The 13065-nt window shown below is 45.1% G+C and overlaps 2 protein-coding genes across 5 annotated transcripts in view; one reads left to right on the top strand and one right to left on the bottom strand.

The window, feature by feature from the left end:
- Positions 1 to 1029, bottom strand: part of LOC144611345 (ferritin heavy chain-like) — a 131307-nt gene extending 130278 nt beyond the window's left edge. For all 4 annotated transcript variants that reach the window (XM_078430412.1, XM_078430410.1, XM_078430413.1 and 1 more), the window contains exon 1: positions 608 to 1029. In XM_078430412.1, the coding sequence (XP_078286538.1) occupies positions 608 to 1006 (399 nt within the window). In that variant the 5' untranslated portion in view covers positions 1007 to 1029. The remainder of the gene's footprint in view (positions 1 to 607) is intronic.
- A 4563-nt stretch (positions 1030 to 5592) lies between these two features.
- LOC144611347 (ferritin heavy chain-like) lies at positions 5593 to 10242 on the top strand. Its single transcript, XM_078430417.1, has 4 exons — positions 5593 to 5698; positions 6806 to 6952; positions 7344 to 7466; positions 8159 to 10242. The coding sequence occupies exons 1-4, from the start codon at positions 5597 to 5599 to the stop codon at positions 8309 to 8311; spliced, it is 525 nt and encodes a 174-aa protein (XP_078286543.1). The 5' UTR covers positions 5593 to 5596; the 3' UTR covers positions 8312 to 10242.
- The last annotated feature ends 2823 nt before the right edge of the window (positions 10243 to 13065 follow it).

Consider the following 13065-nt stretch of genomic DNA (forward strand, 5'->3'; position numbering starts at 1 on the left):
ACCCATTTACCTTGCTGGGGTCTGCAGAGTGTCTATGTTGGGATATTTACCCATTTATCCTGCCTGTTGCTCACGTCACGATCTCTATAAGATTATTCATCCTCTCCATGTCACCCTGCTTGGGTCTGCAGAGTGTTTGTGTTGGTATATTTACCCATTACTCCTGCCTGATCCTCACGATCTCAATAAGACTACTCATCCTCTCCATGTCTCCCTGCTGGGGTCTGCAGAGAGTCTGTGTTGGGACATTTACCCTGCTGGGGTCTGCAGAGAGTCTGTGTTGGGACATTTACCCATTTACCCTGCTGGGGTCGCAGAGTGTCTGTGTTGGGACATTTACCCATTTACCCTGCTGGGGTCGCAGAGTGTCTGTGTTGGGACATTTACCCTACTGGGGTCTGCAGAGAGTCCGTGTTGGGACATTTACCTATTTACCCTGCTGGGGTCGCAGAGTGTCTGTGTTGGGACATTTACCCATTTATCCTGTCTGTTGCTCACGATCTCTACAAGACTACTCATCCTCTCCATGTCACCCTGCTGGGGTCTGCAGAGAGATTTGTGTTGGGATCTGCTGGGACACGGTGACCAGGAGCCTGCCTTCTCTCACCATGGACAGGTAGACGTAGAAAGCGCGGAACTCCATGTTGATCTGCCTGTTGATCGCCTCCACGCATTCCTTGGGGTAATTCTGACGCCCGGTGCTGCAGTCGGAGCCCCGGCCATGAGCGGCTCTCCGGAGCTGCCCCTGCCCCCCGGCGAACGGCAGCGGCGGGCCCGCCCTGCACCCGAGGCGGCAGAGCAGACCGCGGCCCGGTCGCAGCCCCGCCGCCACGGTCAGCCATGCTCCCCGCAGACTCGCCATCGGCGGCGTCGTCCCTCGCAACCCCGCCGCCTCCGCCACCGCCTCGAAACACGGCCCCTGATTGGTCAAGCGCGGCTGGCGGCCGCCATGTTTGGAAGGTCGGAGCCGGTTGGGCACCGCCGGCCGCCATCTTGAACGAGGCATTCAGAGTCACATCGAGCCGCACAGACCCATTCGGCCCAACCCCCAACACTTGCCCGCCCCAGGTACACGCTGCTTTGGACCGAAGGTATGCTGGAGTAACTCAGCGGGACAGGCAGCATCCGTGGAGAGAAGAAATGGGTGGCGTTTGTGGTCTAGACCAAAGATACCAGAGGGGCAAGATGGACCACTCCGTTGAAATCGCCTATACTGAAGTGTTGTACGCAAAGGAGCCTAACGTCCGCCATTTTGGTAAGCAAACCCCGCCGCCCGCCTTGCCTCTCGCAGTGTAATCAGTGTTTTGGGGGAACAGTATGTGTGATGATTCCATAAAAATGCAGAATATATCTCATCTATCAATTCACAGATTTTTAATTTAAAAAAAAAATGTTTCTGCAAGTTTCTGCCTACTAAAATGGCGCCGTGACATACCACGGTTATTAGGGTCGAGTGGTCTATCTTGCTCTGCTCCATTATCTGTGGTCCAGACCCTTCAGAGAGTCCCCATCTACATTAGTCCCACCTGCCTGCTGGCGGCCGCCATGTTTGGAAGGTCGCATCCACGGCACCGTCGGCCGCCATCTTAATCGAGGCATCTGATTCCCTCTCCCGCCGCTTTGTGCCCGGGCCGCCATTTTGAATAGGAAGGAACTGCAGATGCTGGTTCAAGTTTATGTTCATAAATGATAGGAGCAGAATTGGGCCATTCGACTCATCAAGTCTACTCCGCCATTCAGTCATAGCTGATCTATCCCTTCTAACCCGTTTCTCCTGTCTTCTCCCCATAACCCCTGACACTAACCCCGCACTAATCAAGAATCTAGTATCATATCATATCATATCATATATATACACAGCCGGAAACAGGCCTTTTCGGCCTTCCAAGTCCGTGCCGCCCAGCGATCCCCGTACATTAACACTATCCTACACCCACTAGGGACAATTTTTTACATTTACCCAGCCAATTAACCTACAAACCTGTACGTCTTTTGAACGGGGGTGAAGACCGGAGCACCCGGAGAAAACCCAGGCTTTTGCGGGGAGAACGTGCAAACAACACCTGTAGTCAGGACCAAACCCACGTCTCTAGCGCTGTGAGGCAGCAACTCTACTACTGTGCCACTCTCTCAATATCTGAGACAGTATTGTTAATATACGGCCTAGCTACGTAAAACTTATTACATTAGTCGAGTTAGTTCAGCACAGAGTTTTCCCGGGAAGCAGGGCTGCGGGGCGCAAGTACATGCAAGGCCATAAGTAATAGGAGCAGAATTTAGGCCATTAGGCCCATCAAGTTTAGTCCGTCATTCAATCATGGCTGATCACTCCATCTCAACCCCATTCTCCTGATTTCTCCCCATAACCCCTGATACCTGTACTAATCAAGAGATAGATAATCTCTGCCTTAAAAATATCAATTGACTTGGCCTCCACAGCCTTTTGTGGCAATGAATTCCACAGATTCACCACCCTCTGACTAAATAAACTCATCTCCTTCCTAAGGTGATGTCCTTTTATTCATAGGACCTATAGTCCTAGACTCTCCCACTGGTGGAAACATCCTCTCCACATCCATCCTATCCAGGCCTTTCACTATTCTATATGTTTCAATGAGGTCCCCCCTCATCCCTCTAAAGTCAAACGCTTACACAGAAGGTAGACACAAAATGCTGGAGTAACTCAACGGGACAGGCAGCATCTCTGGAGAGAAGAAATGGGTGACGTTTCAAATTGAGACCCTTCTTTAGACTGAGAGTCAGGGGAGAGGGAGACGAGCGATATAGAAATGTAAGGTGTGAAAACGACAGATCAAAGCAGACAATATTCAAGGAAAATGTTGAATGGTTCATTGTTGGCTGAGGTGAAGGTAACAATGAGGCACACAATCAGTAAAATTAATCAGGAGGACAGTGAAACTAGTCGGAGAACTAGGGTGGGGGAGGGACGGAGAGAGAGGGGAAAGCAAGGGTTACTTGAAGTTAGAGAAATCAATATTCATACCGCTGGGTAATAGGTGCGGTGGGCCTCACTATGACAGTGGAGGAGGGCCAGAAAGGTCATTATGGGAACGGGAGTTAAAGTGTTTAACAACCGGGAGATTGTGTAAGCCAAGGTGGACTGAGCGGAGGTGTTCAGCAAAACAATCGCCGAGCCTGCGCTTGGTCTTCCCGAGGTCTCAAACGAGGCATTTGATTCCTTTTCCGCTGCTTTGTGCCCGGGTCACCATTTTGCGTGGTGTCAGCTCTCGTCCCTCCCCGGCTACCATTTTGGTCCTAATGAAGGGTCTGCACTGGAAATGTCGCCCATCTCTTTGCCTCTATAGATGCCACATGACCAGCTGAGTTTCTGCAGCATTTTTTCTTTGGCTCCAATTTCAGCAACTACAGTCCATTGCCTCCCCATTTTGGGAGTTGGTTTTGGCTCCATCCTCGTGAGCGTTGAGTATGGCATTGTCTGGCTTTGTCCCATTTGGCCCGCCATTTTGAGTGTAGCATCGTCTGGCTTTGTCCCCTTTGGCCCGCCATTTTGAGTGTGCTATCATCTGACTTTGTCCCATTTGGCCTGCCATTTTGAGCGTTGAGTATGGCATCATCTGGCTTTGGCCTGCCATTTTGAGTGTGGCATCATCTAGCTTTGTCCCATTAGGCCGCCATTTGGGGAGCACAAAGAGTTTTCCCCTCCCTCGAAGGTAGGTCAAGGCGTTGAAAGAATACATTAAAATATTTCCATTTCTCTAGTCAACATAAAACTGGCGATGAAAGGGAAACCTAAAAAAATAACTCTTACTCATTATGTTTATGCCAGAGCAACTGCAAAAGACCACTGCAAACTGTGACTGATAAACCCTTCACATGTGTGATTAATATACTGTACCACCATCAAAAGCAAATGGTGGCTTTCTTTAATGCCACAGTCAAAATACTGACATGTTCGGAACTATACAGAGTCACAAGGAGGAAGTGCCATTCTTAAGTTATATCACGGTTACCGCGCCTTTATGAGATGCAAGCTGTTTCATAGAAGCACAAAATGGAAGGAAGCCAATCAGCCTTTTAAGCATATATCAGCTGTATTTAAGAGCAGTCCAATTTCCCTACCATCTGCTCCTAGATTTGCAAATTATCTCCTTCCATGTACTTATCCAGCTGCCTTTTGAACAGTGCAATTGTAGCTGCAGGAGATCCCAGTTGTTAACCATTTCAACTCCCCCTCCCACTCTCATACCTATCTTTCTGTCCTTGCGAGAATGCCAGAGGCAAACTGGAAGATCATTATCTAATATTCCACTTGGGTGCCACCAACCCAATGGTATGAACATTGACATCTTCAATTTCAAGTATTGCTGGTGTGCACATATTTCTCCCATCATTTCCCACCAGCCAAGTCACGCTACTCCTTTCCTCTCCTTTGTATGCTCATCTGCCACCCTGAGTCTCATATTGCCCCCCCCCCCCCCCACCCCACCCCACCCCACATTTTCACCTATCCACCCATCACTTATCAGACTGTTCCATCCCCATCTATTTATTAGAATGCAAACCTTTAAGATTTTGCACATGGTGAAAGAGTTAATGGCTATTAACTTTGCATGATTGGATGCTTGGCCATTATGCTTTTGGGGCTTCTATATTGTTGAAGGTGAAGGAATGTTAATTGCGCATAAGGATGTGTCTGGTAGCTAAAACTTACAATCCCTGGAAACCACAGGAATAATAAAATGGTAGAATGAATGAACAGGATGAGCCTAAACTTTGGGTCCTGAATAGCTGATGTTTGTAAAATTGCACCAGGCAGGATAAGACTATGCAATTCTTAAAGTCTCTCGAGCAGTGCACCCTGTTATCCCTGGGAAAGATGTCTGGGAAAGACGATGGACAATGCTCTTGTTAAGATTAGGATGTGGTTAACTGTTGACTTTTTGTGGGAGTGTGAAAACAGGACCTTCTGTGGTATGATAAGGGTCCTTACCTTTGACTAATGACTTATTGTGTAAAATACTTTATGACTTTAGGGTGACAAGTATATTGTGTTCTAATACAATGTGATTGATTTGAAGGAAATGTTGTGTTAAACATTCTCGCTGCAAATTCTGTATAAAAATGCTGCGAAAATGCTGTATCTTTGAGTGGAAGCAAGGGGAGTGCTGAGTATGGTCATACACCCTTAGCACTGATCCCCCCACTCCCATCTGACGATAATTAAAGCTTTGCTTGGTTTACCTTTAACTGTTTATGTTGTTGTCTGTTTTAAGAAACGAACTTTAACAATGGAGGCTTCCAGGTGAACTAATATACAATGACAGTTCCAGGATGTGCCTTGTCAAAATGATCATGCCCTGCAATGCTTTCACGCCATCTCTCCTTTCTGTCAGCAGTGGAATCAAAGCATTTTATTCGCTTAAGGGACTATCAGTAATCGAGCATGCTGCAATCTGAAATTCCAGTGCTCCTAAGCAGTATAAATACAGATGCACCTATGTATTGTTTGTGGACTGCTACTTGTGGATTTCCTTTTGACAAATATTAGTTTTTATATTGCTCGGTTCGCCTTTTAACATCAGTTATTTGACTGAATAAGAGAAATCAAATCAGAATGGACCATACTATATGCCTACGCCATCATAAGGAAATTGAGACTAGTGTCAATCGGCTGATTAATATGGAACTCTATGCCTCCTATTTTTACCTCTCCATCGTAAGTTCTGAACCTGAGCTAATCTGTCTTGCCTTGACATTTGTCAGAGTAATCGTACGTTCATTTGGTTTTATCATACGAAGACGTATTGTCTTGCAGGGTAACAATTTCATTATTGACTGGATTTAATTTAAGAAGTATGGAAAATAAATCAGAGATATAGACTGAAAGATGCCAGAATCTGGAACAAAAAAAAAAACTGGAAGAACTCATGGGTCAGCAGTATCTGTGGGGAGAACGGTTGTTGATGTTTTGGGTAGAGACCCTGCAGCAGGAATTAATAATAATTATTTTAAAATCTTTTTCATTTGGTAACTGGTTATCGTTTTTTTAAAATCATTATGGGATTTACATCAGTGGTGTGGTCAGTGGTTATTTTCACCCAGCTGTCTTTGAGTTAAGCAGCTTGTTTGGCCAATTCAGAAGGCAGTGGGGTGGGAGCTGCTTTATGTCCTCGTCGTCCACCCTGGGTAGTTCTATGGCAAAATTTGCAGCAAAGCGTCAACTATAGTACTCAGAAGCACCAATTGCACTTTTGATTGTTGTAGTTGACATACGAAAGAGGAAAGAAAAAGGCAGTAAGTTTCAACCTTAGTGGTATTAGAATGCACAGATTCGGTAAAGTTGACAAATTTTCTTCCTTTAAAGATATTAGTGAACCATTTGTATTTTGGCGACAACTCTAGTTTTTGTCTCCATTCTCTACCGGGCAGCGGTAGAGTTGCTGCCTCACAGCGCCAGAGACCTGTGTTCGATCCTGACTACAAGTCAATAGTCATTTATTTGTCACATACACATAAATGTGCAGTGAAATGAAAAATTACCCGCAGTTCAACAATTTTTTTAAAAAGTGCTATCTGTACGGAGTTTATACATTCTTCCTGTGACTACATGGGTTTTCTCTGGGATCTCCAGCTTCCTCCCACACTCCGAACACGTACAGGTGTGTAGGTTAATTGGCTTCGGTAAAAATTGTAAATTGTCTCTCGTGTGTAGGATAATGTTAGTGTGCGAGGTGATTGCTGGTCAGCACGGACTCGGTGGGCCGAAAGGCCCGTTTCTGCACTCTACCTCTAAAGTCTAAAATCTAATGTCCCCTTTTTGCAGGCATATCGATTTGACCGAAGCGATGCCGCACTGAAAAACTTCATGATGTTCTTCAAGAAGCAGTCGTGTAAGGAACATGAACAAGCTGAGAAGCTGATAAAATTCCAGAATCAGCGGGGAAGCAACATTGAACTGCAAGATATCAAGGTTAATATGTAGAAGACAACTATTTGGAACATGTTTTCATTATATTAGCATCTTAATGCGAAATTTGTAAAGCAATCTTCTTAATGCTTATGATAGTCAGAAAAAGTTGGAGTAACTCAGAGAGACAGACTGCATCTCTGGAGAAAAGGAATAGGTGACTTTCGGGTCGAGACCCGTCTTCAGATCTAACATTCATGCTTATGCTGTTATCACCAAAAACCTCTAAATTTGCTTGCCCCACCCTCACCCCATCGCTAGAAAAGTAGCTTCAGATAAGTGGGAGAGATACCAATGTAATAATGTCAGGGGATTATGGAAAGTACTGAGAATTTCATGCTATCTTTGTGTGTAAATCTGATTATTTGAGACTGGCTGCATTTTTTCTCTTCAGAAACCAGAACAAGGCTGGGACAATGGTTTGCAGTCAATGAAATGTGCTCTGCAATTGGAGAAGAACATTAATCAACATCTTCTGGAGTTACACAAGTTGTCCAAGGATAGAAATGACTTTCATGTAAGTATCCAAAAACAATCAAACTAAAGAATGCAAGACGGCTTTTTGAGAATTCAATATGCTTATGGAATAAAGAATGTCAGTCAAAAGGAATATTAGACTCATGAACCAGTCACCTCTTTTACACCCTTCCCATGAACGAATGTGTATAATCTCAAAATAGGAAATGCGGGCGAATTTGTGTAAGTCAGACAAGGAGAGAGAGTTAACATTCCAGGTCCTTGACCTTTTATCAAAACATGATCTGATGAAAGGCCATTGATCTGAAATAATAATTCTCCACAGATTATGCCTCTCTGCTGAGTATTTCTCTTAGTTCGAGTTGTTTTGTTTTCCCCCTCAAATTTAAAAATCAATTGTCTTTCACTTTTAAATATACAATCTTTAAATGGTTTGTGCTCGACAACCGAAGAAGGGTCTCGACCCGAAACGTCACCCATTCCTTCTCTCCAGAGATGCTGCCTGTCCCGCTGAGTTACTCCAGCATTTTGTGTCTAACTGAGTTCTGAAGAAGGGTCTCGACCCGAAACGTCGCCTATTCCTTTTCCCCTGAGATGCTGTCTGACCCGCTGAGTTACTCCAGCGTTTTGTGTCTGTCTTCGGTTTAAACCAGCATGTGAAGTTCCTTCCTACCCACTGAGTTTTCAATGCTCTATTCACGTTAAGCAACTTCCAATTCTCTTCTCTTTCAGTTGTGCGAGTTTCTGGAAACTCATTATTTGGAAAAACAAGTCAAGAGCATCAAGAATCTTGGGGACCACGTTACAAACTTGCAGCGTCTTGGTGCTCCCCAGAATGAAATGGCTGAATACCTATTTGACAAGCACACATTGGGGAAGGAATAGTTAATGTAACACTAGGACTTAACCTGTTCAGTGCCACCCCAGAGTATACTCGGGCCATGGCCAATAGTGGAATTTTTTTTTTGGCAGTGAACAGGTTAATCTACATGCATCTAATCCCATTGGAATGCAGTGTTCAATTATTTTGAAGTCTTTTTCATTTTCACTGACAACAATCCTTTTTCATTGCTTAAACATGTCTTTATCTTTGTGCCATGTCCTAACAATCCCCATTAAAACAAAATATCTGCTGCTGCTGCTGCTGCTGCACAAAACCAGGAAAGATTGGATGGATAAATGTTTAATCTACAGAAAAATATATAGCTGCAGTTCAACAGCTGTAACATAAAGCATTCATGAAGTATAACAGCTCAGAATAAAACATCCTGTTCATTGCATTTTGATGTACAGGTATTTGTTCAAAATGTGTCCTGAAAAGGTTTTTGTTACCTCTCCATAGGATTCATCTTTCATTTAAATTCAGAGTTGGTGGTTTTATTAAAAAAATATGGAAAAGAGTGGCACATCTAGGATTATTACAGCCTCACAGCATCAGAGACCCAGGTTCAATCCTGACCTCAGATGCCATCTGTGTGGACTTCATACTTTTTTCCTCCATGATTGGGTTTCTTCCAGATATTCTGGTTTCCTCTCATTTATTGGTTGCTGTAAATTGCCCCAGCATGTAGTCAGGTAAAAAAATCATACGGTCATAAGTGACAGGAGCAGAATTATGCCATTCGGCCCATCAATTCAACCATGGCTGATCTATCTCTTCCTCCTAACCCCGTTCTCCTGCCTTCTCCCCATAACCCCTGACACCCGTACTAATCAGTCAGAAATAGTTGATGAAATGTGGGGAGAGTAATAAATGGGATTAAAGTAGAATTAGTGTAAATGAGAATTAGTGTAAATGGCCCTAGCAGCTGCGGCTCGCCTGCAGTCCGTTTGTATTTTGTGCTTTTTGTTGTTTTTTGTCTTAATTGTAGTGTTTAGATGTGATGTAGTGTCTTTTTGTGGTTGTGTGTTATGTGTGGGGGGAAACTGTAAAACTGTCTCTTCCGAACGGAGACCCGACTTTTGTTTTCTGGGTCGTGTCTCCGTTCCCGCTGCGGCCTACCATCGGCCTAACACCTGGAGCTGACGGCCTCCTGCTGGGACCACCTGGGCTCTGGTTCGCAGAGCCCGCGGACTGGACTTACCATCTGCGGAGCTGGCTGCCTTCGGAGGCTGTGGTGGCGCTGCGGGAGCGGCTGCAACTCGCCTTCAGAGGCTCCGGAGGTTTCTTCGGCCACGGGCCGCGTGGATATCGGAAGCTCGCAGGCCCTGCCCTGGGGGGGGGGCGACATCGGGAGCTCCGGCAGCGGCAGCGTCTTCGCCCGCCCAGAATCGCGGGGCTTGGGTCGGCTCGCTGCAGACCTTTCACCGTCCGGCGCGGCCTGAAATAGGCCGCGGGGTTTTCTCTGCCCGGCGGGGGCTTCAATGTCTGGAGCCAGACCGCCCTGACGTGCAGCGGCGGTGTCTTCATCCGTCCCGGATTGTGGGGCTTGGGTCGGCCCGCTGCGAACCTTTCACCGTCCTGGAACGTAGCAACTTCAACAGCCTGACCGCAGAAGAAGATGGCAGGGGAAGAGAAAAGACATTCTGGCCTTCCATCACAGTGAGGAGGTGACTGGAGGGGACTCACTGTGATGGATGTTTATTTCTTTTTTTTTGGTTTTGTGTTGGTTGTGACTGTGTGTGAAATTGCTTATTTTTATTGCTCTATTGCTGGACTGTGGGTGACCTTTCATTTCACTGCACATCTTGTATGTGTATGTGACAAATAAACTTGATTTGACTTGACTAATGGTTGGTGTGGACTTGAATAACTGAGGGGTTTATTTCTGCGCTGTATAAATGACTAAGTCACACTATCATTTTAAAATAAACTATTAAGACCTCAGTCAATCAAAAGTTAATTGGTCATTTCTATGCTTGCTCTTTCTGCACTTTTTATATTACAAAGGAGGGTACACTTCATTGATTGCAAAGTGCTTTAAGATACAGAATGGATATTCTCTAATAATGCAAGTTTTTATTTCATCTTTCGTCAAGAATGTATCCCAAGAACACAGAAGCAAGTCACTGTCTGACATTGCTCCACATGAAACCTATACTTTTCATTTCACTTTTATTACTTTCTGTCATAGACTTAGAGCTTCCCTACAACTGTGCCCGTTTGGTTTAGTTTAGTTCAAAGACACAGCACAGGGACAGGCCCTTCGGCCGACCGAGTCTGCACCGACCAGCGATCCCCACACACTAACACTATCCCACACACACTAGGGATATTTTTACATTCATACCAAGCCAATTAACCTACAAACCTGTTCGTCTTTGGAGTGTGGGAGGAAGCTGAAGATCTTGGAGAAAACCTACGCGGGTCACGGGGAGAATGTTCAAACTCCGTACAGACAGCACCCATAGTCAGGAACGAACCCGGGTCTCTGGCACTGTAAAGTAGTAGCTCATTAACATATGATGAGCATTTGACGGCACTGGGCCTGTATTCACTGGAGTTTAGAAGAATGAGGGGGGACCTCACAGAACAGTGAAAGGCTTCGATAGAGTGGATGTGGATGTTTCCACTAGTGGGAGAGTCTAGGACTAAAGGTCATAGCCTCAGAATTAAGGACGTTCTTTTAGGAAGGAGATGAGGAGGAATTTCTTTAGTCAGAGGGTGGTGAATCTGTGGTGGTGAATTCTTTGCCACAGAAGGCTGTGGAGGCCAAGTCAATGGTTATTTTAAAGGAAGGTAATGGTTATCTTCCGCTACGCCACCATGCTGTTGAAATATGTTATTTTAATTACCTTTGAAGAAGTTCCTTCTTTTCCCATATGCAAATCTGTAAAGTAAGATGATGTCAACAAAAAATCTGCATCATATTACACAGCAATATATATTTTTAAATTAGACTCCGACTGAAGTCAGAAATTGCCGAAAACAATCCACAAATCAGGCTGTATCTGGGGAGAGAGAAGAGTTAATGGTTCCGAACAGGGCAGCACAGTGGTGCAGTGGTAGAGTTGCTGCCTTACAGCGCTTGCAGTGCCAGAGACAGTGCCAGGTTTGATCCCGACCACTGGTGGTGTCTGTGCGGAGTTTGTACTTAGTCCCCATGACCGCGGAGATCGCTAGTCGGCGCTGACTCGGTGGGACGAAAGGCCTGTTTCTGCGCTGTATCTCTAAACTAAACTAAACTCTGATATTCCCTTCATCCAATTGTGATTCTCACCTCCACATAAAAGGTATGTCGTTGCCACTTAATTCTCAAATCAATTACCAGTTATGACAGATGAATAAGTTTACAGCTTGAAGATTTGGTATTGCAGGGCGTAACTATGTTTTGACAAAATTTGAGGAATTACCCAGGATGTAGGAATATACTGGGTATAGCAGATATGAAACAGGACTAATGTAACCTGACAGAATCATTTGTGTTATGCAATGTTTCCAGACATGAACAAGTTAGCACCAATTACGGAATTCAGGAACCACCTGGGGTCTGGCTGACAGGTTCTCATTCCACAGTGCTGACAGAGAAAATTAAGATCACATTTTCTTAACTAAAATGGTAAACCAAAGAGGTTTTTAAAAAAAAACAAAGTTGGGAGGTCATGTGTCAGTTGTGTAAGATGTTGGTGAGACCACATTTAGAGTATCGTGTTCAGTTCTAGGCACCATGTTATGGGAAAGATATTGTCAAGCTTGAAAGGCTTCAGAGAAGATTTACGAGGATGTTCCCAGGACTAGAGCGTCTGAGCGAAAGGGAGAGGTTGAGTAGACTGGGTCTCTATTCCTTGGAGAGCAGGAGGATGAGGGGTGATCTTACAGCGGTGTATAAAATCATGAGAGGAATAAATTGGGTAGATACACAGAGTCTCTTGCCCAGAGTAGGGGAATCGAGGACCAGAGGACATAGGTTCAAGGTAAAGGGGAAAAGATTTAATAGGAATCTGAGAGGTAAATTTTTCACACAAAGTGTGGTGGGTGTGTGGAACGAGCTGCCAGAGTAGGGAGTTGAGGCTGGGACTATCCTAACGTTTAAGAAAAAGTTCTACAGGTACATGGATAGGACAAGTGTGGAGGGATACGGACCAAACGTGAGCAGTTGGGACCAGTGTAGCTGTTGGACGGTGTGAGGAAGTTGGGCCGAAGGGCCTGTTTCCACACTGTATCACTCCATGACTATGACTCGAAATCAAGTATAATAGTCACCATTTTTATTCTAGTTTGTTAAATTAGTCATGAAAGTTCCCCAGATACTATTAGTTTAGTTTAGTTTAGAGATACAGCGCGGAAATAGGCCCTTCGGCCCACCGAGTCCGCGCCGACCAGCGATCCCCACACATTAATACTACCCTACCCACACTAGGGACAATTTACAATTTATACCAGGCCAATTAACCTACATCCCTTTACGTCCTTGGAGTGTGGGAGGAAACAGAAGTTCTCGGAAAAAACCCACGCGGTCACGGGGAGAACATATAAACTTCGTACAGATAGCACCCGTAGTCGGATCAAACGAGGGTCTCCATGCTGCAAGTGCTGTAAGGCAGCAACTCTACCGCTGCGCCACCTAATTCTACATAGAAAATAGGTGCAGGAGTAGGCCATTTGGCCCCACAGCACTGCCATTCAATATGATCATGGCTGTTCATCCAAAATCAGTACCCCGTTCTTACTTTCTCCCCCAATTCCCTTGATCCCGTTG

This window comes from Rhinoraja longicauda, chromosome 40, assembly GCF_053455715.1.
Source record: "Rhinoraja longicauda isolate Sanriku21f chromosome 40, sRhiLon1.1, whole genome shotgun sequence".
Lineage (NCBI taxonomy): Eukaryota > Metazoa > Chordata > Chondrichthyes > Rajiformes > Arhynchobatidae > Rhinoraja > Rhinoraja longicauda.